The 26519-nt window shown below is 31.0% G+C and overlaps 1 protein-coding gene across 13 annotated transcripts in view; it reads left to right on the top strand.

The window, feature by feature from the left end:
* The window catches only part of gish (casein kinase I gish), a 243154-nt gene extending 218244 nt beyond the window's left edge, over positions 1 to 24910 (top strand). For 4 of the 13 annotated variants that reach the window (XM_074132812.1, XM_074132806.1, XM_074132807.1 and 1 more), the window contains 8 exons: positions 7217 to 7331; positions 7406 to 7525; positions 9076 to 9246; positions 10705 to 10853; positions 17179 to 17259; positions 21151 to 21252; positions 21654 to 21760; positions 23430 to 24910. In XM_074132812.1, coding sequence (XP_073988913.1) covers positions 7217 to 7331; positions 7406 to 7525; positions 9076 to 9246; positions 10705 to 10853; positions 17179 to 17259; positions 21151 to 21252; positions 21654 to 21760; positions 23430 to 23502 — 918 coding nt within the window. In that variant the 3' untranslated portion in view covers positions 23503 to 24910. Of the gene's footprint in view, positions 1 to 7216; positions 7332 to 7405; positions 7526 to 9075; positions 9247 to 10704; positions 10854 to 11059; positions 11090 to 11122; positions 13267 to 17178; positions 17260 to 21125; positions 21253 to 21653; positions 21761 to 23429 lie in introns of those variants that run through there. The other 9 variants (XM_074132811.1, XM_074132817.1, XR_012459914.1 and 6 more) reach the window with 8 other exon arrangements.
* The last annotated feature ends 1609 nt before the right edge of the window (positions 24911 to 26519 follow it).

Here is a 26519-nt window from a genome sequence, read left to right as displayed (position 1 = left end):
AACTGGGGCCTTTATAACTCCCACAGTAAACAACAGATTATTCATATGAAATTTTGTGCTCTTACACACTCTGTTTTACTGAGTAGTATGCTATAGTTTTCTTGAATACAGAACCATTAGTTGAGAAGATATTGAGAGTTGAAATTTTTTTGGGTCATGGTTTTGCTGTGAAATGGGGCCCTTATAACTCCCACAGTAAATAACAGATTATTCGTATGAAATTTTGTGCTCTTACACACTCTGTTTTACTGAGTAGTATGCTATAGTTTTCTTGAATACAGAACCATTAGTTGAGAAGATATTGAGAGTTGAAATTTTTTTGGGTCATGGTTTGGCTGTGAAATGGGGCCCTAATAACTCCCACAGTAAACAACAGATTATTCGTATGAAATTTTGTGCTCTTACACACTCTGTTTTACTGAGTAGTATGCTATAGTTTTCTTGAATACAGAACCATTAGTTGAGAAGATATTCAGAGTTGAAATTTTTTTGGGTCATGGTTTTGCTGTGAACTGGGGTCCTTATAACTCCCACAGTAAACAACAGATTATTCGTATGAAATTTTGTGCTCTTACACACTGTGTTTTACTGAGTAGTATGCTATAGTTTTCTTGAATACAGAACCATTAGTTGAGAAGATATTGAGAGTTGAAATTTTTTTGGGTCATGGTTTTGCTGTGAAATGGGGCCCTTTATAACTCCCACAGTAAACAACAGATTATTCGTATGAAATTTTGTGCTCTTACACACTCTGTTTTACTGAGTAGTATGCTATAGTTTTCTTGAATACAGGACCATTAGTTGAGAAGATATTGAGAGTTGAAATTTTTTTGGGTCATGGTTTTGCTGTGAGATGGGGCCCTTATAATTCCCACAGTAAACAACAGATTATTCGTATGAAATTTTGTGCTCTTACACACTCTGTTTTACTGAATAGTATGCTATAGTTTTCTTGAATACAGAACCATTAGTTGAGAAGATATTGAGAGTTGAAATTTTTTTGGGTCATGGTTTTGCTGTGAAATGGGGCCCTAATAACTCCCACAGTAAACAACAGATTATTCGTATGAAATTTTGTGCTCTTACACACTCTGTTTTACTGAGTAGTATGCTATAGTTTTCTTGAATACAGAACCATTAGTTGAGAAGATATTGAGAGTTGAAATTTTTTTGGGTCATGGTTTTGCTGTGAAATGGGGCCCTAATAACTCCCACAGTAAACAACAGATTATTCGTATGAAATTTTGTGCTCTTACACACTCTGTTTTACTGAGTAGTATACTATAGTTTTCTTGAATACAGAACCATTAGTTGAGAAGATATTCAGAGTTGAAATTTTTTTGGGTCATGGTTTTGCTGTGAACTGGGGTCCTTATAACTCCCACAGTAAACAACAGATTATTCGTATGAAATTTTGTGCTCTTACACACTGTGTTTTACTGAGTAGTATGCTATAGTTTTCTTGAATACAGAACCATTAGTTGAGAAGATATTGAGAGTTGAAATTTTTTTGGGTCATGGTTTTGCTGTGAAATGGGGCCCTTTATAACTCCCACAGTAAACAACAGATTATTCGTATGAAATTTTGTGCTCTTACACACTGTGTTTTACTGAGTAGTATGCTATAGTTTTCTTGAATACAGGACCATTAGTTGAGAAGATATTGAGAGTTGAAATTTTTTTGGGTCATGGTTTTGCTGTGAGATGGGGCCCTTATAACTCCCACAGTAAACAACAGATTATTCGTATGAAATTTTGTGCTCTTACACACTCTGTTTTACTGAGTAGTATGCTATAGTTTTCTTGAATACAGAACCATTAGTTGAGAAGATATTGAGAGTTGAAAATTTTTTTGGGTCATGGTTTTGCTGTGAAATGGTGCCCTTATAACTCCCACAGTAAACAACAGATTATTCGTATGAAATTTTGTGCTCTAACACACTCTGTTTTACTGAGTAGTATGCTATAGTTTTCTTGAATACAGAACCATTAGTTGAGAAGATATTGAGAGTTGAAATTTTTTTGGGTCATGGTTTTGCTGTGAACTGGGGCCCTTATAACTCCCACAGTAAACAACAGATTATTCGTATGAAATTTTGTGCTCTTACACACTCTGTTTTACTGAGTAGTATGCTATAGTTTTCTTGAATACAGAACCATTAGTTGAGAAGATATTGAGAGTTGAAATTTTTTTGGGTCATGGTTTTGCTATGAACTGGGGCCCTTATAACTCCCACAGTAAACAACAGATTATTCGTATGAAATTTTGTGCTCTTACCCACTCTGTTTTACTGAGTAGTATGCTATAGTTTTCTTGAATACAGAACCATTAGTTGAGAAGATATTGAGAGTTGAATTTGTTTTGGGTCATGGTTTTGCTGTGAAATGGGGCCCTTATAATACCCACAGTAAACAACAGATTATTCGTATCAAATTTTGTGCTCTTACACACTCTGTTTTACTGAGTAGTATGCTATAGTTTTCTTAAATACAGAACCATTAGTTGAGAAGATATTGAGAGTTGAAATTTTTTTGGGTCATGGTGTTGCTGTGAACTGGGGCCCTTATAACTCCCACAGTAAACAACAGATTATTCGTATGAAATTTTGTGCTCTTACACACTCTGTTTTACTGAGTAGTATGCTATAGTTTTCTTGAATACAGAACCATTAGTTGAGAAGATATTGAGAGTTGAAATTTTTTTGGGTCATGGTTTTGCTGTGAACTGGGGCCTTTATAACTCCCACAGTAAACAACAGATTATTCATATGAAATTTTGTGCTCTTACACACTCTGTTTTACTGAGTAGTATGCTATAGTTTTCTTGAATACAGAACCATTAGTTGAGAAGATATTGAGAGTTGAATTTTTTTTGGGTCATGGTTTTGCTGTGAACTGGGGCCCTTATAACTCCCACAGTAAACAACAGATTATTCGTATGAAATTTTGTGCTCTTACACACTCTGTTTTACTGAGTAGTATGCTATAGTTTTCTTGAATACAGAACCATTAGTTGAGAAGATATTGAGAGTTGAAATTTTTTTGGGTCATGGTTTTGCTATGAACTGGGGCCCTTATAACTCCCACAGTAAACAACAGATTATTCGTATGAAATTTTGTGCTCTTACCCACTCTGTTTTACTGAGTAGTATGCTATAGTTTTCTTGAATACAGAACCATTAGTTGAGAAGATATTGAGAGTTGAATTTGTTTTGGGTCATGGTTTTGCTGTGAAATGGGGCCCTTATAATACCCACAGTAAACAACAGATTATTCGTATCAAATTTTGTGCTCTTACACACTCTGTTTTACTGAGTAGTATGCTATAGTTTTCTTAAATACAGAACCATTAGTTGAGAAGATATTGAGAGTTGAAATTTTTTTGGGTCATGGTGTTGCTGTGAACTGGGGCCCTTATAACTCCCACAGTAAACAACAGATTATTCGTATGAAATTTTGTGCTCTTACACACTCTGTTTTACTGAGTAGTATGCTATAGTTTTCTTGAATACAGAACCATTAGTTGAGAAGATATTGAGAGTTGAAATTTTTTTGGGTCATGGTTTTGCTGTGAACTGGGGCCTTTATAACTCCCACAGTAAACAACAGATTATTCATATGAAATTTTGTGCTCTTACACACTCTGTTTTACTGAGTAGTATGCTATAGTTTTCTTGAATACAGAACCATTAGTTGAGAAGATATTAAGAGTTGAATTTTTTTTGGGTCATGGTTTTGCTGTGAACTGGGGCCCTTATAACTCCCACAGTAAACAACAGATTATTCGTATGAAATTTTGTGCTCTTACACACTCTGTTTTACTGAGTAGTATGCTATAGTTTTCTTGAATACAGAACCATTAGTTGAGAAGATATTGAGAGTTGAAATTTTTTTGGGTCATGGTTTTGCTGTGAGATGGGGCCCTTATAACTCCCACAGTAAACAACAGATTATTCGTATGAAATTTTGTGCTCTTACACACTCTGTTTTACTGAGTAGTATGCTATAGTTTTCTTAAATACAGAATCATTAGTTGAGGAGATATTGAGAGTTGAAATTTTTTTGGGTCATGGTTTTGCTGTGAACTGGGGCCCTTATAACTCCCACAGTAAACAACAGATTATTCGTATGAAATTTTGTGCTCTTACCCACTCTGTTTTACTGAGTAGTATGCTATAGTTTTCTTGAATACAGAACCATTAGTTGAGAAGATATTGAGAGTTGAAATTTTTTTGGGTCATGGTTTTGCTTTGAAATGGTGTGTAAGAGCACAAAATTTCATACGAATAATCTATAAGGGCCCCATTTCACTGCAAAACCATGACCCAAAAAAAATTCAACTCTCAATATCTTCTTAACTAACGGATCTGTACTCAAGAAAACTATAGCATACTACTCAGTAAAACAGATTGTGTAAGAGCACAAAATTTCATACGATTAATCTGTTGTTTACTGTGGGTGTTTTAAGGGCCCCATTTCCCAGCCGAACCATGACCCAAAAAAATTTCAACTTTTAATATCTTCTCAACTTATGGATCAGTACCCAAGGAAACTACAGTATATTACTTATAACTCAGTAAAGTGTAGTATATAAGTGAACAAAATTTCATGCCAACAATCTGTTAACTGCCGGAGGTAGTTGTAGGTCAAGGAACATCAATTAATAAAGCTGCTAAAAAGCACCCAGTCGGTTGAGTTACCCTACTGTGCAATGTGAAAGGTAAATCTATAGTCAGCAGACGAATGGAGCCAAGTACAGTACTCTCCTCTGCGGTAGAGGATTTTTTTAGTTTTGTTGATCACGTCCGTTGCTAGAGCTGGGTTTCCCATCACTAAAAGCCATCTACTGATGAGTGTGTGGCAACTTATTAAAAAACTAGATATACCGAACCCTTTCAATAATAACCTACCAGGTAAGTCTTGGTAGAAAGCATTCCGGAACCGTCATCCTATCATTGCAAGAAGGATAAGCGAACTGTTTCTTGAGCCAAAGTAACCAATACTAGTTTGAACGTTTTGTACAATGAAATTTCACGATAATTGAATGATGCAGATGCCCTAGAAGGTTTGAACAAATTAAAACTCTCCGGTAGGATAGTTGTATAAAGGTTGATCGTCAATAACTCCATGAAAAAGCGTAATGTTGAAAAATATTACATTATTTAGGTAGGCCAATTTAAAAACCTATTGTTATTAATTATGAATAAGACTGATTTTTTGATTTAAATCTAAGTGGAACATTGAGTTAGGTATTATGAATTTTTTAGGTCGTTTCAGAAATATAATTTTTGTCAATCACTGGTCCCACCCCTGTCAAACACTGGTACCACCGAAAGTTCGGTTTGTCAATCACCGAACATTGAAATACTTTAAAAAAAGTAATAATTTTTGGTTGACTTAAAATCGAATTTACTGCTATTTAAATATTAATAATACATAATACAATCTAAAGGAGCGGCACAATTGTACCAACCAACACCTGGAGCCAAAATAACGGAAGATATTCTAAACGAAACTCGAATTTTTTCTTAAGCTCTAAATTACCGGTCCCTTCACCCTATTTGTTTTGTGTGAGTGCTTTTTTAAACTCATTTTTCGAAAAAAATAAGCATACGCTTAAAAAAACCCTTTAGTCTGTTGTTTATTTTAAACTTCTCTGTCATAAACTTATTTATTTCAAACATTATTCTGAACAAAATTATTATTTAACAGTTCTGTGATCTGAGTATATCTATATTGATTTAAATCTTTTAAATCTTTAGATCTTTTAAAACGATTCCTCTTTTTTTTTGTGATGGTGCGGATTTCAGCCTCGTCAAATTCGATGATAGGTGGGGGTAGAATGGTGCTGATGGGTATGGCTTACAGTTTCGTTGAACTCGATGATTACCCGGTCAGATTTGGAGGTGTTTGGATCTGGCACAATTTAGGTGTGCCAGAACCGCCATTTTCCCTCTACTTCCGTAACATTCTTAAATGCCGAACAAAACTTAATTGCATTCAGGTGTTAGAAGTTTTCGAGCGAAAATTGTCTAGTCAAGTTTTAGAATCTATTTTTATAAACATGCGCTCCTTTAAGATAGATGTGAATGGGCGACTCATCGATCATTTTGTAGAATGACAAACTGGCTTTAGTCCAACATTTGGAATTTGCCATTACATATTGGTTTTTACTGTAAAATATTAAAGGACTTGGTCCTAGATTTTTTTCACAAATTGGCTTGAATACAATGAACATTTTGTTATTATTAGTCTGACAAATGACTAAATGATTCTTTGCTTTATTTTTAATTAATTAAGTAACAGTTTGTTTTATTTCAAGTGGGAGGGGTAATTATTTATTATTGGCTATTCAGAGATTCTAATTTGGATGTCCGATTAAATTAATGTTAATGTTCCTGCATTATACCTTTTAATCATCTCATAAGTCCGTTACCAACCTATATTAGATTTTTCCATCAACATGCTTTTATTAAGGAAAGAATAAAAAAATTAAATGCATCTTTTTCATGATCACCAAAATCAAGGCAGTATAGAAGCAATTGCACGTGCTACTATGGTCCGAGTAGGCGAAGTTAATTTTGGAAACTAATCTATTTTTTTGTGAGAACCAAATTAAGTAATATAAAAAAATAAAACGAACATTTTCTTGCCTGTAAAATGTCCTCATAATTGTGAGGTTTCATGTTCAACAAAATAATATGTTTATTCATAACTTTAAAGAATCATATTCAATTTATTTACCTCAAATGAATCATATCACAAGATCAGCTGGTTGAAGAGATATTGGTAAAATGGTTGATTGAAACCTCCCCCCAAAAAAACCTTACATTTTATTTTTATTCATTTGGTTCTTTAAAATTATTCAATCGGTCTCAATAACTGAAGCACTTATAACAAAGAGGCTTTTTCAACCATCTGCCAGAAGTTCCCGAGAAAAGGAGGTCAAATTTTTGTTGTTTATTGAATGGTTCTAGTTATGTTCAGAAATTTGTGTCTTCTATGTTTGTATTTTCCAATATGTCCATTACTGTTATTCTATTATTTTGTTACCAAGGATGTTTAGGTGACTATTCACCAAAACATTAACACGGACCAATATTTTCATTATTTATTTTATGCTAATAGAAGTTTTACTTTATTTCTTAGGTTTATCTTTCCTACCTAATGTCAATGTTTACATTCTAAGATTAACACAGCAAATTTAATGTTACAGCTCTATAGGATAGAATACGTTCATGGCCGTCACCTTATATATAGAGATGTAAAACCCGAAAATTTTTTAATTGGTAGGAGTACAAATAAGAAAGATAAAGTTATACATATAATAGGTAAATATAGATAGTTTCTATTTCATTCAAATTATTTTATTTATATCAATATTAATGTAGTATTTTATTTTCAGATTTTGGTTTAGCGAAAGAATATATAGATTTAGAAACAAACAAACATATACCGTATCGGGAACATAAGAGCTTAACGGGTACAGCTAGGTACATGAGCATAAATACACATTTAGGCAAAGGTAATGTATTATTTTTTGTTTATTCATAATATAGCATAATTTATTTTGTTTACTGTTTCGGTATTTCACAACCTTCAGCACTAAAATATGGCCCCCATAACTTGCAACATATCTTGATGAGCATAAATAAGATCCTATTGAAGACGGGATTTCTGGGTGGTCAGTCCAAAGGCAATTTCCTTCATTAGGAATTGTGCCCTACCACTTAAGAAGGTCGCTTTTCATCTTTTTGGCCAGAAGGAAACGCTAGTTTTTGTACCAAACTTTTCTGTGCAAAGTCTTAGCCTAATCATTATTATTAGCAGTGACAAGCATGTCTCTTGGTTTAGTAAGGAATTAACAAGTTCTCTGACATTTTCCACTGCGAGGAAATTCCTTCTGTGGCAAAAACATTCTTGATTTAGTCTTAAAATTAGTAAACAAAAGGAACAGATCTGATTGCTGTTTAAATATATATATTTTCCATAGCGGTCATCATATTTACATTAACTTTAGTAAACGTTTCTGCCTTACTTGTTCAAGAAAACGCTTAAGCCTTTAAAAGAAGGCTTAGGTGAAGAATGATTTTTAAGCAAACCTTTCAAATTAGAGAATTTTGAGGTAATATGATATTTAGATCACAAAAGAAATTATATAAGCAGAACAAAGCTAATGTTTTCTAGGACAAATCTGCAATGAAGTCTTTCAATTCATTTTAGTAATTTAATTAAGATTTTTAATTGTCCATTAACGTCTACCGATTGTATAATAAATCAGTTTTTAGACTATAATAAATTTACTACACCCACATTTTCTTTCAAATATGCTTGCTTAAAAATGTTTACAATAATTGTGCCACAAAGCTTGTTTACATTTCTGTTTAAAACAAAACTAAAAGTATTTTAGCCTCTAGGTTAGTTTTAGAACCCATTAAATTATAGACTTAATGTGTATGTAGCTGTAATAATATCTCCAATATTTATTACAAAGAAATAGCTTATGAAATAAATTAATATTCCTGGTAATAAAATAAAAGGAAAAGCTAAAGAAGCAGAAGAAAATTAAGGCTGTAACAATGCATTGGGCTAACAATTTTAGGCGTTGGGAACTTTTTAAAGAGCTTACCCGATTTTCTACAAGGCTTGTTTTTAGTTATTAAAAAAAAAGAAACCTTACAATTCCTCAAATTTCTTTACAAAAGGTTAAAGTTTCTTTATACATTAATTGGAATTTTTAATTTGTGTTTAATTTGCAAAATGTTTCAAGAGTAGCAGGATCGAAAGATATTTTTATTCGAATTACTACTGGTTGTGGTCATTGATCAATGTCCGTCTACCAGTCTTTTAGAATACCTGAATTTAATGTCGTATTTTATCATTCTATTCATCAAATATTCTAAATATAGCCGATAGGTCATTGTCCACAAAATAGTCTTATGAAGGTAAAATTTCTAGCTCAGCTAACCCAAACACATTCTAAATATCAAGCAATTTTTTTTTTCTCAGTATACTTCTGGTCAACAGAATTTTTTAATAAATATAATATTTACTACAATTTTCTTTTAATTACAGAGCAAAGTCGGCGTGATGACTTAGAAGCTCTAGGCCATATGTTCATGTACTTCCTTAGAGGTTCTCTGCCTTGGCAAGGATTAAAGGCGGATACACTTAAAGAGAGGTACCAAAAGATAGGTGATACAAAACGTGCAACGCCTATTGAGGTTCTATGCGAAGGACATCCAGGTATTAGACGCTAGTATAACAAAACCTGTTTTGGGGAGTTTGATTACACCAACTTATGGCTAGATTACTTTATTGTGAGAAGTCAACGATCGCATACGACATGCCGCAGCCATTTGGGTGAAACCCGTGAGGCAACAGTCACTGTGATCCTATAGCTTTAGCTCTTCCACTCATGGTTAATTAAAGTTAAACCTGTATTTACCTTACCTTCGTACCTGAAGGAGCCGAATCTAAGTGAGTTATTGGAGATATAACTCCCAGTTAGGTAGATCTCCTTCTTGATGCTAAGCCAGCCTCAATGAGTCCAAGAACGCCCAACTCTACGAAACCTAAAGTATCAGTTATTCTTTTGTACCCGAACAATCGCCCGAGCATTAATCATAATATCTTCAGCACAGTCAGGGTATGCCTCTAAGATGATCAGTTATCGTGGACATTGCAGATAGCTAACACTTTCATATTTTATAGTTTCAAATTTGCACGTCAAAAATATAAAATTTAAAGAAGGCTGGTAATCGAACAAAGTACCGCAAAGCATTTTTACTTGGCGGTTTACATTTTATCACCTTTTAGATTTTGTTTAAATTTATTTTTTGGGATGCCTATCAGATCACTTACGTTAACTAGATCGTTGATTACTTGCTGACCTTTGCCTGACAACAAATAATGGGCCTCTAATTCATATTCAATTTACTCCGATAAGTCTCAATGAAAGACTTGTTCCCATACAAGTGGCTTTCTTTACCTTGGTTAACATAAATTGTGTCGACTCTCAACTAGGTTTATCTCTTTACAAAGTTCTAAACTCTTAATTAATTTTGGTTGATTTTATCCTCATAACACGTATGTTTTATATATTTCTGACCGTTTTCGGATTTTCATCATTTTTCAGAGGTTAACTTATCAGTTTGGTGAATAGATTAGATTATCGGGGCGGGACCTGTGCCTCACGGCACCGCAGCCACAAGAGGCTTATTGTGCCATCCCCTTTGGATCTAGTAGACGAAACCTCCCCTACTAAAGAGGTTGAGGACTTTTCCCTACTAGTTCTTTTTGCGCTACTATCCAAAGATAGTCCCAAAGATCCAAAGGTTTCACAGCGCAACCACTCGATTGCAGCCCAATCGAACAGCCAGTGAGAGGCCGTTTCCTCCTCAATCTGACACAATCTGCACAACGTTTCCGAGCTAATAAACACCTCCTTATACAGATGCCTATGCCTACGTCTACTGTGTAAGTGTATTGGGGTGTAACAGTATATGTTGCTCATGTTCATGTTGTTAGGCTGGGATACCCGCAGGTGCGCCAAGTACTCTGAAGAAGTGGCTAATCCACTTCCCCCTACGGGGAGTTTGGTTTGTAGGTTCGATCTCACTTACAATACTTCTGTCACAACTATATTTGTTGATTGAACCATGTTTTTCAAATTTAATTTTGTTATTTCTGTAATAATTATAGAAGAGATGGCTACATACCTGAGGTACGTGAGACGATTAGATTTCTTCGAAACGCCTGATTACGAGTATCTACGTAAACTCTTCCAGGATCTCTTTGAAAAACGTGGGTTCGTTAATGATTCTGAGTTCGATTGGACAGATAAAACAATGGTAAGATCATTTAAATCATATTTTTAATAGAATGTTTTGCATTTGTGTAAAAAGAATAACATTTTTCTTTTTGTTATTAATTTAATTAATTACAAGTGCTTACTTCAATTCTACCGCATGTAATTGTTTCCAATTCAATGCTTGCTTGTCTTTATTTATTTACTAAAGATTAATAATTTTGTAAGCTCATTTTTATTTGTTTTTAGAAAAACACTATATGAAGAGAGTTATGTATAAATTTGTTAGATTTGCTTGTTTCTGTATTCCAGAATTTGCTGACTAACATACGAGGTGTGTTCAAAAAATAAGGTGAATTTTCATTTTTCTTAAAAAATATTTATTTATTCATCGATTTTTATTTTGTCTCCTTCAAAGTAGTCCCCCTCAGATATAATACATATGTGCCAGCGTTTTTTCCAATCCTCGGAACAGTTCTGATATGCACTTTTTGGTATGTCCTTGAGCTCTCTTAGCGATTCGGTTTTTATCTCCTCAATCGTCGCAAATCTCCGTTCTTTCATGGGTCTCTTCAATCATGGGAACAGGAAAAAGTCGCAGGGCGCCAAATCTGGTGAATACGGTGACTGAGACATGATAATGTCATTCAACAATTCCTGAGCGATGCTCATGCGACGGTTTTTTTTTATCAAAATTCAGCAATTTTGGAACGAACTTCGCTGCCACACGCTTCATGCCCAAAATTTCAGAAAAAAATTGCAGGACATGTGCCAACCGATATGCCGACAACCTCAGCAACTTCTCTAATTGTGATTCGACGATTCTTCTCAACATTTTCATCGGTTGTTGATGTGCTGGGGCGTCCAGGGCGAGCGTCGTCATTCACATCTTCTCGACCTTCTGTGAAAAGCTTGTAACACTTGTAAACCTTTTTTTGACACAGAGTACTCTCACCGTACGCCACTCTCAACATTTCAAGTGTTTTTGAGCACTTAATTCCATTTTTTACACAAAATTTGATTCAAATTCGTTGATCCATTTTTTTCGACAGAAGAAAATCGCCGAACTCGCAAAACACTTGTCTTATTTATGCCTCTAACATACAAACTAAACATGCTATATAGCTACAACTTTGAAAATATGTTCGAGACAAGTGTACCAACATAAAAAAAAAAAGACAATCGAAATTCGAATGTACGTAGCCCGCGAAATTTGAAAATTCACCTTATTTTTTGAACATACCTCGTATGTGACGAAAATTTTCATTTTTAATTTTTTTTTCAAGAATTAGAAGTGATCAGATCGACGGCCATCTATTCGCTGTCCCCGATTCCTTCCCAAAAATGTCTTTTTTAAATACTACTGTACATTTTATCCAGTCAGTGTTAGGCCTATGATGGTGACTGGTGTTATTAAACGCATTCTACCTCTGGATAATTTTACTTCAAAAGTCTAATGCCCATCATTATTATTCCATATTTTATTCACGACCCAGTTATGGACTATTTCTTTTCATTCATCTAGACTAGTTCTCTAAGCATAAGGATTTCTTAACTATTTGCTTCTATGACTGTTTCGGAAACGCTCTTTAGACAACAAGCTTAGTTAACTAATCCATTCTTATAAATTCTAAGATGTACATTTTAAAATCTAATCTAACCAGAGTAGTCGAATTTGTTTTTTCTATAGTAAATATATCGACAGTTGTCCTTGCATGCCTAACGATGTAGTCATGTTCTCTGAACTCTGTCCCTGCTCGTTTTACCCTTTACTTTTCTGAGGAATCTATATTACCAAAGTTTTGTATTCTTTTCTTATAACATAATTTCTAGGATTCAGAAGATATAAAAGTCATATATGTATAAATAATCTACATTTGTTTAAAAGGTCCTCGCATTCAAAAAAATAAGAAGCCCTTGCTAAAACCTGCCAGCTATTCTAGACTTTCACCTTAATTTTCATTATATCTGCATGATTCTTCACAACATTTGCTCATTCTGATCACATTGAGCTTCTCTGAAGAAAGAAATAACTTATAAACATACGAGTAAAACTCCTTTTCTGTCTCTGATCTTTGATTCCAAGGTTCCTGACGAACATTTTAACAGATTTAATAATTCCTTCTTCTTCTTTTTTAGCCTAATTTTTTCTTCATTGTTATTTGAGCATTATGTTTATTCAGTTGTTCTGGTGTGCTTTCATAGTTTTATTCCAGCTATGACCCTTCAAGCAGAAGATAAGCCCACTGACGGCTCACAATCGTCATTTTTAACATTAAATAAAAAATAAGAAAAAAAAACTGTTGTTCTTATGTTTTTAATATGTAATTAAAGTATACACTAATTATACAAACAATATTAATATTTGAATTTCTTTTTCAGCCAAGAAAATATTTTGATTTCTCAATATAGTAAACTTGAATCAAATTTAATAAAAATTTTGTGTTTTCTAATAATTGTCTTTTTATTTTGTTTTTTTTTTTTTTTTTTGCTACGGGAGCCTTAAAATTTTAACTTTATTATTTATTTATACACTTTTTTTTAGATATGTATTTATTGTGGTTTTTAAAATCTGATTTGAACTAAATTTTGAAGTTTTTTTTATTATCTACGAAAGACAGATTAAAGATTTTAGAGAAAAGAACTGATTCAATTTGTAAACAATTAAGATAAGTATCTCAGATTTGTCAGTTAATATCAAAGAATATTGAAATTACAAATACTTCCTTTTTTGGTTTTTCAACCTTACCTTGATTTTAATTTTGAAAGGTTCCTGATTTTCTTCAATCATCAAAGTTTTTTTTCTATAGTGAATCTAAAGATCTAAGTATAATGTAATCCGTCCCTTCATTCGATCAGTTCAAGAACTTTAAAAGTGGAAGACATTTTTAAACGTTTGTAATGAACCAAATTCTGATATTGTAAAACAATACGGAATCTATCTCAATTATTAGATAGCATCTCCGGTATCAAAGGTAGAATTAAATAAACTTTTTCCAAGTTGGTTATACCCCTTTCAATTCACCTTCATCCAATGAAGATCAACTTTTTTCATTTAAATTAATATATATCTCTGATTCCCTAATAGTTCAGATTCTTCTGTTCCTTTATTATAAACCATTATCATATTTGGAAGGCCTTCAAATTTAATATTCTGATTTAATTGCAATTTGTATATTTAATGAAAAAAAAGTATTGGTAAGAAGTACGCTTATTCATGTTTCATCCAATTTATCAGCTTGTTGGTATTAAGGTGCCATGAAAAAGAGTTAATTTCTTACTTTGTTTTTTACTTAACTTATTTATGTTTCTTAGGCCGTGGAGTTTGGAAGGTAAATAAAAAAGATTAATTTTTCAAAAGTTTAAAATAAATTATGAAAATAACTTTAAAAAATAGTTTTTTTTAAAAAGTACAATCACCTTGTGTGACTATGTCTAAGAAATGTTTTGCCTTCAAAGTGGCCCTACATTTTGAACAAAAACAGAACGCTGGCGCGTTGGGGTTAAATGTGTTCCGAAAGGATCACCTAGAGGTATTATTTTCTTGATTTTTTTTTTGGCTAGGGTTCTGTTGGGTTATTTTAAGATCCTTTTTATGAGATAGCAGATTCAGTTTTATAGCAGTCAGCAATCTTTGATTGTACTGGAAGATCTTTTAGTTTTCAAAGAATACTTGCTACCTACCATCCGAATTAGTGATGTTTAAACGGCTGTGTGGAGATTGGAAATTCTAGAGGAAAAGTTTCTGAATACTATAAGAGCCGGTAATTATCCATAGCTTTTCTAAAAGTCCCTGTATGGAGAGAAAACTGGGCTCCCATAATGAGATTGGCTAATCTAGGCTTGTCTCGCTATTTGGAAATCTGTTAAATAAAATTATAACAGACATAAAAATCCCTCTATTTAATTATTGCATTGCAAGTAACTTCATCAAATCTAACCCTAATTTCATTTAACTTAAATTGAATTTTTCTCTAAATACCTGTCAATCATTAGTTAGTTATCCACATAGGTTTTTATGAACAAACTTTTGTTTAAATTATTGATTTAAAAAAATAATAATGAAGAGGTTACTCTTTTTCAAAATAAATAAAACTTTCGCGAAGATTAGCTCCAGTTTCTATAGTCCAACAAATCTTTATCACAATGAAAAAACTTCTTAATCCTCGTCAAGTTTAGTTACTCTTTTCTTAAGATAATATTAAACGAAAGTAAAGCTTAATATAACTTAAGTGCAAAGTTTAAGGATTAATATTTTACAAAAATGATAGAAATTAAATATTGGTATTCATTCGATGAAATAATGAATATTTAAGCTTACTTTATATGTGTTAATATTTTAAGTATTGAGGGAAGCATGTTTAGTTTTTTGTTTGATGCATGATTCTTTTATTGTGTATCTTAATTTTGCATGCTGCATGTACAGCCAACAAATTATGAAATGTTGCGCATTCTAAGAAAAGCACCTCCATCGCATATAGGAAAAACAAAATCAGATAAGGTGGGTTTGTTAATAATGAATTTTATTTTAAGAATGAATTTTAAGAATCTTTTCCTTTTTATGTATTGTGTAACTAAACATGTGAGTGAGTGGGGCATTAATTGTTGTTTATTGTAATGTTTTAATTAAATAAGATAGTGCTAGACTTAATGTTACTGATGACCTTGTGTCTGACAACGGTAAGAGAATTAATTATTAAAAACTACTTTCCATAATCTAGTTTTTAGTTTATTAATAGTTTCAAAAGGCTTTTACAAGTAAAAACAATGTGACTGTTAACACTACACATTGTAGCAGTGTACATGCCTGAGGATAAATCCATCACGATATGTTCTTTTTGATTACAGCTTATCCATTTCAGAGTTTTTTCAATTATTCTCCATTATTACGTTTAATAAAAAAAACGGATCGTCTTAGTAAGAAATGGAAATCAACATGTCAACTGTTGACTCTAGCCAAAAGATTGTTTTGAAAGCATAACGTATGTAAATCGTGAAGTCATTGTGCATCTAAATGAACTTGATGAGGGAGACAGATAATAATGGAAAATTCGAATCGGAATCAAAATGAAAGTAAATAAATGTGTTATGATAAGTCTTTTAGGATTAATCAATCACCAAAAACAATGAATAGTCTTATACTTTAAGGCCTCGAAGCCTATCCAACTGTACAAGAAGGGTCATTAGATGATACCTTATCATATCTCTGCAAATTTTGTGCATCAGAAGTTGTTTTGTATTAGAGCAAAGAGAGTGCTTTAAAATTCATGAAATTTTGCCAAGTAGCATTCTAAGTTATTGGGTTTATTGAACAAAAGATGACCGTTTTTCAAATTGAAAAAATCCATTTTTATTACTTTACAAGATTTTTTTTTTTTTCTTAGTCCGATCGAGGATTGGTATTGACGAATTTAATTATCTTGGCTAAACTAGCTTACATTTTGTCCAATCTTGAGCAATCTGGGGCATTCTTTAATATATTCTTGACGTATGTTACATAGTAACAATAAAGTTTAGAACTTGATGGAAATTCTGTCAAGAACGAGTTTTTGATAATGTACTCTTCAGAGTTCCATAAAACGCAAAGCTCTTTTCAAATTTCCACTACCTAAAAGTGCAATTTGAACACAATTCAACCTCCGGTTTTCGTGTGATAAATCCATTTATCTCTAAGTAAGTAAAGAGATCGCCTGTTTTTTTCAGACGAGGCTTAAGGTCAAAATACCAATTTAGTATCGTGGAGGAGAAGAACGAAAGCTCATTCTATAAAATAAAAGTAGCTACACTTGGGATCAAACAGGGGAATTGGGACTCCTTTTTTACCAACCCATTCGCACATTATTATCTTGAAGAAGAGCCTGATTTTGCAAGAGAAGATGGCAATCGCCTGTAGGCGAGTTGAAGTATAAGAATAAGCGGCGTCATTCTATTTCTTCTTTCATGTAGTTTGGAGATGGCGATATGATTGCCTGATGAAATTGCACAAGTATTATATAATTGGATTTTACTCGATAGTCTCACCAAAGTCATCTGCTGGTTGCTCTGAACCTGTCCATCTAAGGTTATACTTTTTTAAGCCATGGAATTCTTTAGTTAGAAAAACGGTTATTTATTTATTTATACACTTGTTCGTTTCTTTTTCTCTAGAAGAGACCATGTTGATTTTGTTTTTCCATTAGGCTGATATATATTTAGTCTTAAGGTTTTAGAACATATTCTATGTGTGTAATCGAGGGAATTATATCCCATTTTTATGAATTTCTAATTTCACTAACATTTAATCCATTCTTGATTAAAACAACTAAGTTTTTTGTTTCAATACTTTTTCATTTTATTAAAATATGCGTGTTATCTTTTTTTTCTTTTAGTCAACACCAGTTGGTTCATTGCAGACTGGCCATGAAATAGTTGTTTCACCTGGAAATCGTGATAGGCACGCAGCAATTAAGGTAAGAATTTATTAAAAAATAATTATTAATAAACCTAAAAATCATACAGTTGAGGAGAAAAGTAACTTAGAAATTATAATTCAAGTTATATAAATTATTTGTAATATTAGAATATTTTGCATAAGTATTGGACATTCTTTGTTCTTTTCTCTTATGAGATTGACTTGTTTTGTTCATGCTCTAGTATGACGAATTCTTGGCTGACGATGACTTATATAATTCCAATGATGATACATTATTGGTATCCGAGGTCAGATTCAAGTTTACTTTTGATCCTCAAAAGTTTTTTAAAATTTCAATTTCCTGTAATAACAAGAAGTAGTTATCCCAATTATATACATATATAATAGTTAAGTGAAGTTGAAAAAGAAGTAAATCAATAATGATATTAGTAATATATAATTCTGGGTATTAGTTATGGATTAAATTTGTCTGATTGGACTTTATACAGTTGAATATTATTGGAGATTTTTTTTTTTAATTCTAAATTAGAAATAAAGCCTGGTAGTTCTTGTCCCAAAACTAAAACTGCTTCACAAACTCATAAGTACCGATTCAGATGATTCTTATTTACCAGTATGATGAGGTTAATTTTTTACCCAGTAATATTTTTGAATATACTTAACTAGAATGTGACCTATTTTTTACTTTTAAGTTTTTATATTGAAATCATTTTTGTTTTCCTACTTCACATCATACGTAAGAGAGATACATACATCTCAATTTTTATTTCTCATCATAATTACAGAATATCTCTTTCAGAGAATGGTAATATTGATATAAGTAGTTGTGGAATAAGCTTGCAATATTTTTTTTTTTTTCTTTTTTAGGAATTATTTATTGAATTTGCTTGACTTTTCCTTTCGTTTATATCATTGTCAATCCAATTGATTTCATTAAACTGTATTTATGGTTACTTTTGCTGGTGCGTATCCATCTTCTTAGCTTTCAAGAAGTAGAATTAGAACTGTAAATATTTGTATCCCCAACAATCAATTATTATGGCCATTCAATAGTATAAAGTAAAAGAGAGTGATTAAATGCTATTTGCTGGTGAATTTTTGGCCGAAGATTCAATGAGTTCTACTTCTGTCTTCTGCTTCTGATCAGCAGCTCTTCAGAATAAAATAAATAGTTGTGGTTTGGTCAGCATAGCCAGATAGTATTGATGACATGCTATTGATAGTTTCACTAGGATACTTCACTTTCAGTCTAAATGGTTACTATTTTTTAAATCTATCTTCAGAGATAGTGCCACAGATGTATGAAGTTGCACTTGAAGCACTTCGTACTTAAGTTGTAGAAGAATATCACAAAAGTCTGTCAAAATGTTAGAAAATAAAAAGCATTGTAATGACTGAATTCAGCGTGTTACTTCCCAATTTAGTTTTAATAGTTACTAGAGAGCAACACCTAGCAGTATTCCTTACTTACTTATATGGGCGTTAACCATTCACCATTTTACTTAAATGTTAAATTAGTTCCTCCTCAAGTTTTTCGTCCGAAGTGAATAGCTTCCTCTTCAATGCTCACTTAGAATATGTTTTTACAACTCTAGTCAGGTTAGAAAACAAAAAATTGTGAAATTGAACGAAATTTCTGGTCCGTGAAATCTTTCTTGTCTATCTATTGTCAGCTATGAAGTATTACTGAATCTTCCATGTTTTCAATGTTTGTAATCTCTTAATTTGTCATCTCCTAATGTGTATTCAGTTATTAAGTGAAATGTTTTGGTAACTGCATAACAGATTATCAATCTCAGTGGAAACTTTGAAACCCTTTTTACCACATTATTTGTTTCTTGGGCCCCTTTGTTTTAACACAATATTTTTTTCATAAATCCAGTTTAAGAATTCTAAAATATGGTATATTAATAAAATGTTAAAATGAACCCATTTTTATTTCAATGATTTAAAATTGTTTAATTTATATTTCAATAATTTTTAACTATTTATGAATCCTATTTATGTGCATTTTTTTTCATCAATCAATAATCTTAATTTTATATAATTTTTTTAATTGTTTATCCTTCTAAACTTTTTTTTTATTATTGATATATGTATTTATGTCATAACGAAAAATATTTTTGTGCAACAATACACCACCATCCTTTTTATTATTTTGCAAATTTTAATTCGTTTTTTATAAGTGCTTTTTTTTTTTTTTAAACCCAAGAATTTTTTATAGTTTATGTATGTGTTAAAACATAGTTTTATTTATTTTTTTTTTGTGTGTATTTAATGAGAGAAACCACTAACTCGAATTATTTCTTCTTTTTTTTCTTGTTTTGTGTGCATGAGCTTTATTTTCCTCTAATGACATTGTATTTTGTTTTACATATATATACATTGTAACACAATTTTGGTTCTACAAAATATTGGTATGTATTTCATTATTGAAACATTTTTATTTTTATTGGGAACATTGATTATAGTTAAACCGAACTGGATTGTTGGGATGATGAAAAGAATTAAGATCATAAACAGCATTCGTCAGAAGATGGTATCAATTTTACTTGCTTATTCAGGGTAAAAAATTTAAATACAGAGGTGCTTTTAGAGCATTTGACGTTTCTTCTGCTTCAAAATGGATTAAAAATTGATGGATTCTATTGGTTTCTTTAAAATTTTTATAATTGAAATTTTTAAAGTTGTTTATTATACTTTAAATAAAAAATAAGTATCTATATGAACAGATGAGAACCTGGTTCAATGAAAAATGGTATCTCCTTAAGTAATTGTACGTTAAAAGAGCTATTGGATCACATATTTTGGATTTGCAGGAAAAGCAAACACTTCCTTCCAGTTTGGCTGTAAAAACTAAGGATTTATGCAGTACAAGCATAAATGATAGGGTCACGTTCACTCTTGTCTTTTTTGGTTCTATTTTACTTCGCCATGATTTTTTACTGTTGTTCATTTGTGTGACATTGTACCGAGGAATGTACAAGGCCTTTCTATTAGTATGGATTAATGAATCCATTAACTAAAACAAAATATATATATATATATATATATTTTCTAAAAAAGGATTTTATTATTTAACAAGGTTCTTCATTAACGTTGGAAAATATTGATTTTATCCGTCAACCTATTTTGTAATTCCTTTTAAAGTTCTCTACAGATAATTGTAATTGTTTTCCATTTATACTCTGTCATTTAATAAACAGATTTTGATATTGGCAGATTTCAGCTATGGAACATTATTCTGAGAAATTGATAGAAACTAATAAATAAATAATTTAATATCTTGCAGTTGTTTTCAGAATAATATCAAAAATTTCCATTCAGAGCAATTAAAAAATAAACAATTCTAAGGTTTAACTTCATTTTTTCAGACTTATAGCTCCAAATAATATAGGAGCAGTCGTTAATAATCCTTTGTAAGTTTTTGGTTGTTTAATTTTTTTTTGAACATTTGATTTTTATTTAGACATTTTTTTTTAAAAAAAAAGTATTTGTTTTGTCTGATTGAGAGTTAAGTAGATTTGAGTTGAAAGTGTTGTCTATCTGGGTAGGTAGCATGGATGATTGCTTTACTCTTGAACTCTGGAAATACATTTCTTCAAAGATATTTCTTCCTTCATTCTTTGCACTCTTCCACAGTTTAACCCTATTCCTACATTTTATTTCGATTCCATTATGTTCTGTATTGCTAAGTTATTTTTGCATCAGTAATCTATACTGTATCTTCCCTTTCGCTCCTTACATCTTTTGAGACCCAAAATAAGAAAGTGACCGCACATACGAGTACTCACAAACTAAAAGGGTGCTGTTTTTTGTATTCCCATTTTTTCTTTGTAGTAGAGGGTTTTGTTTTGTTTTTTTTTTTTTTTGGAAAGTTTGTACAGCATGTCTTGTTAACAGAAATGTCATATTTGTGACATAACAGGGTGGTGGAGTGAAAGGATTGTCCGCTTGGCCGGATGCGTCCAAACAAGGTGGCCATACACTCGGAAATCTCACACCAGCTGATAGACATGGGTCTGTTCAGGTAAATTGAAATTTATTATTATTTGAATGAATTTTTTTTTTTTTGTTTTTGTTGCCAATTTTATTTTTAATTTTTTGTTTTTTATATATTAACATTTTTATATTATTTTAATACAAAGCTAGAGACAATATTTTTATTAATAGACTGACTTGTGTTTGTCCGTCTGGCCTAATTAACAAAACATATTCACAAAATTAAAAAGAAAGAAAGGGTTGGTAGTGTATTGTTTTGGTAAGATCAATTTAATTTTAAACATTTTCAGCACAGACTTTTTTTTATTTATTTTTAATTCCATTTCAGCACACTTATTTTGCTACAAAAATTTAAAAATAATAATTTAATGGATATGTAAAAAAATATAATACCAAATTCTTGTCACAAAATTAGATTTCTCAATTTAGGTTGTGAGTTCAACGAATGGAGAGCTAGCAAATGATGATCCAACCGCTGGACATTCAAACACGCCTATAACAGCTCATGCAGAAGTAGAAATAGTGGATGAAACGAAGTGAGCATTTCATTAGTTTAGTCATCTTTTTGTTTTTATATGTTGTTATTTTTTTAGTTAGTTTGAAAAAAATTACTTAATTTTATTGTTGCTTATTTTTATTTAGTTGAGTAATAATTAGTAACTCCAATTTATTCTTCTGAATAGCTTATTATTATTCTCTTAAATAATTATTAAATGACTCCAACCTTGTTACTACTAAATTATACATAATAATAATAATAATAATGAATCGGTGCATTTATTGAGTTTACTAAGGGTACAAAGGACTTAATACTTTGAATATTCCTCGTGAGACATTTTTTGCTGTTTGTTCTTGGACCGGTTCTTTAATAACCAGCCATATCTTCTATGGGTTCTCCTCATATAATAAAGCCAGCCTTAAGATAGGATGATATTTTGTGCATCCTTCTTCGTTACCTTTCATAAATATCACTTAGTAGGGAACCTATAGTTATCAAGTCACCAATTTCTTCAACTATTTTTTTTTTTTTTTAGTGAATCGACAAATATAGTCTCTTCTCAAAAGAGCGTTTGTCGGATTAGACCTCTCTCCCAAAAAGTATATTGTTTTAAATTGTGTTGTATTCTGGTTATTTCATTTGTTAGTTTTTAACGGATGTAAGTAAAGTAAAGTAATCGCCTACTTTTTTCAGGCGGGGTTTAACGTCCAACTACCATTTACTAGGTGTCGTGGACGGAGGCGACTAGCAAACGTACTTTACTATTTCTCATTTAACCATTAAATAAATTCCAAGGCCAAGACCGGGAATCGAACCCAGTACCACAATGCATATTAGCTTTGCAGGTCTCATTTTAACGGATGTTTTCTGCATCGTGAAACATTGCAGCAAGTACATATCAGTTTCCTTAGGCGCCAAGGTAGCCGAGCGGGATTAGAGGCGAGGCCCGCAAAGCTATAATATGTGGGTGGTAATGTGTTCGATTCCCCCCCGGTCTAAGGCCTTAGGTTTTATTTAATAGTTAACAAAATACTTCATTGTAAAGTACGTTTGCCACCTAATTTGGTAGTTGGACCTAAAGTCTGCCAGAAAAAAATAGGCAATTACTTTACTTTTTTAATAAGTACAATTTTTTAATAAGTTTCATTATTTTTTTCTTATTTTCGGTGACTTCATAACTGAAAGTTCCCATACTAAGTGATATTTATGAACGCTAACGAGGAAGGATGCACAAAATATCATCCTATCTTAGGCTGGCTTTAATAAATGAGGAGAACCCGTAGAAGACATGGCGGGTTATTCGAACCGGTCCAAGAACCAACAGCAAAAAATGTCTCACGAGGAATATTCAAAGTATTAAGTCCTCTGTATCCTTCGTAAACTAAATACTTAATGAGATACTTGAAAAAAAAATTAATAAATCTGTCTGGTGAGAATAAAACTTATTATTCTTGAAAATATTCTCTAAACAATTAATTTAATGGTTTAACCATATACTTTGCAACAAGTTGTACGGATATTGCAATCTGTACTTAACTCCTTCGCCAATTTGAACGATTTATCCCGAAGTAGAATTTGGGTTTGTTTTTTTTTTTTTTCATATTTTTCACACCATGACTTTCATTTTGTTTAAGCTAATAATTTCATTTTTGTGTTATCAGCTATTTGAGACGAAGAATTCTAATCTTTTCATGCTTATTGTTCAGGTTGTTTGCTTGTTTGTCCAGATGTTGTTGTTTTTTTAAACGAAAGAAGAAAAAGAGCGGTCGCGGAAAGTGACTAGCTGTGGTACAGTGTAGTCCGGAAAGAGAGGCGGTCACTTTACTACAAGCCACATCCCAGTCAAACTCCAGAGACAGTGTGCTCAACCCTGCTGCTCCTACAGCTGCTGTGACTGTTACAGCGCCAATTACTAGTACGGCCACACCACCGACCGTAACCTAAATTTCTATTGCTATAAAATGATGTTCTCACCTCCCTTCCCGTTTTTATGATTATAATTAATGATTATCATTTTTTTCTGTATATATAGCAACAGTATATACTATAATATTTAATATACACATTTATATTTGTTACGAGCCCCCTATGTTTACTCTTCAAATCCCTTATTCTGAGATCATAAAGCAGCCAGTCTTACTATATGAACAAATTCATCAAGTAATACTTCGATTTGTTTATCAATAATGTACATTATATTAATCTTTTTTAAATCTTTATTTTAATGTTTTTAATTTTAACTAGAAAAACACAATTGGCTGTTAAGATTGTAGGCTGCTAGATTATTGTAGTTCATGAAGTCGGTTGGAAGAGGTTAATAAAAAAAAGGGCAAGTCTCACAAATTTTTATTTTTTATTATATTTTAATATAATTACTACCATAGAATGTAGACTAACAACAGTTTTTTCTTAATACTTAATAATTATAGCTAACTTATTGATGGAAACTAAGTAGAGTTTTGAACCATATCAGATTATTCTTTAAAATAAAGTTTACAATTATTTAATTTCTATATTTTCTAATTATGAAATAATCCGTGTCATAAGAAATATTTTGCAATGATCTGAAAAGTATAAAAGAATTAATCCTATTTTTATTATTTTGTTTCTAATGCAAAATAAAACATTTCCTGTTAATATTAACCCAAAGGGTTCAATTTAAGAAATGAATATAAAAAATTGTGAGCTTCCCTAAAAATACCTCTTATGCAATCGTCCAAAATGAACTTTAAGAATGTAGAAATTAATAATAATTAAAGCGACAATTTTATATTTATATAATAAACATTACTCATCAGAATGTAAAAAAAAAAAGAAGAAAAATTATATATACATTTAAACTAAATTTCAAAAATACGTTATTTATTGTAAAGAAACAAAAAAAAAAAAATGAAATACTATAATTTTTAACAAAATGTTTAAAACATTGCTAATAGAAAAATAAAAATTTAAAAAAAAATGCAAAAAAGATTTCCCTGTAATTTAAAAATGTAATAAAATAATGTATTAATCACTTATGTGAGTCATATCATCATTCAATAATGAACACAATTTATTTTGTGTTTCTATGCTGCGCGAAATTATTGTCCAAATAAAACGGTAGCTCAAGCAAAATTACAAAAAAATACAAAATTAATGTAACCAAATTTTCACGCAATTTTACCTAGTGTTTAAAAGTTTACAAATATTTTTAATATTACTATTATTTTTGTTTAATTGAACTAAATATTTTTTAAATATGAAAATGAAAGTATTGGCAGGTGGATTTTGTTTGGTTTATCACTTATTAAAAAAAACTTAAGATTTATTAATTTTGGGGGACAAGAGAGATAAGATAACTCCATTATTATTATTATTATTATTTTTTTCTGTCATTTGTTTTAATTCTGCGATACAAACTTACGGGATTGGTTAGAATAACATTGTGCAATTAGTTTACCATATTTCTTTTTTAGACGTCTTAAAAGAAAAATATTCTTTGAAGTTTTCTCTCCAATAGTAAAAAAAAGGTTTTCTGAAAGAAAATATTTTTTGAAAGAAAATATATTTTCTGAAATAGTTTCAAATTTTATGTAAGACAAAACTTTTCATTCATTCAAGTTGAACGTAACACAAAGACATTTTTTCTTAACCTTTCAAGAAAACTTACAAGTTTTTTTTTAGAAGTTTTTATCATATTTTCATAAATATCTATGTAAATATATGGATATGAATAATATGGAAGACATCTTGTTTGAAACTATGGTTGCTTTAAATGAAATGGGTGCTCTTTGCTAGCTCCACTATTCTAGCCTTTCCTTCCAAATCTTTTACGGACTTCTGCTCTATTTCCCATTTGAAATAATCAACTTTTCCATAATGACACTGGTTCACTCTTTTATTTTACTTTTTCTTTTTTTTTTACATTATATTCAAAGCATTAATTTTTATTTAAGTAATAAACCACTTTTTAATAAAATATTTCGGTAATAAACCACGTTTAATGACGAATTTGTCTGCTCACAGAAACAAAATTGGTTGCCGAAAAGATATTTTTTAGCATTTCATTATTTTTTTTAAATTGTTTAAATTATTTTTGTTTTAAATTGTAAAATGTTGCTAATATATCCACCAGTCAGAAAAATCTTTATCACTTTTTAATAAGTTCTTAAGATGGAGAGAAAAAATTTAGTGAAACAAAAAAGTGAAAAAACAAACTAAAAGCTAAGAAGAATAGGAAAAACTTATTATATATAAATCTGAAATTATGATACATTTTAGATTTCTTTTTAACACTATAACAATTATCCACAATCAAAGTTTTTCACATTCATGCTCGAAAATTTAGGCCTTTTTTTTTTATTAATTCAATTTTTGTTACCTCTCGAGTCCCACGAAAGAAATGATTATTCATAAAAAAGCCTTATCTAAATGATTTCAATAAATTTCATCTAATCTGAATTATTTTATAATAATTCGTCAAAACATGCATTTTAAGTCATTATTTTTCTTTTTGTGAATTCTTTTTTTTTTTTTTAATAATTTAATTTAAATACTAAGACACGTTGTAATTTTTAATTTATTTTGTAAGGTTAGCTTTTGATTTTTTTTTTTTTTTTTGTTCTTTCAGTGATTTAATTAATTTTTAAATGTAAAAAATTGTAAATTTCCTTACTCATAATAAAATGAGAATGCTTGTTGATTGGATGTGTACATGTATGTGTGATTTTATTTTATTATATATATAGTGAAGTTCGCTTCTAATTTTCATGTTTTTCTTTGAGCGTACATGAATGAATGAATTAATATGTGTTATT

This window comes from Rhodnius prolixus, unplaced genomic scaffold (genome assembly GCF_049639745.1).
Source record: "Rhodnius prolixus isolate KJV_2025 unplaced genomic scaffold, Rpr scaffold_10, whole genome shotgun sequence".
NCBI lineage: Eukaryota > Metazoa > Arthropoda > Insecta > Hemiptera > Reduviidae > Rhodnius > Rhodnius prolixus.
Note: the sequence above shows the minus strand (reverse complement) of the source record. Positions and strands in the feature narration are given on the sequence as shown.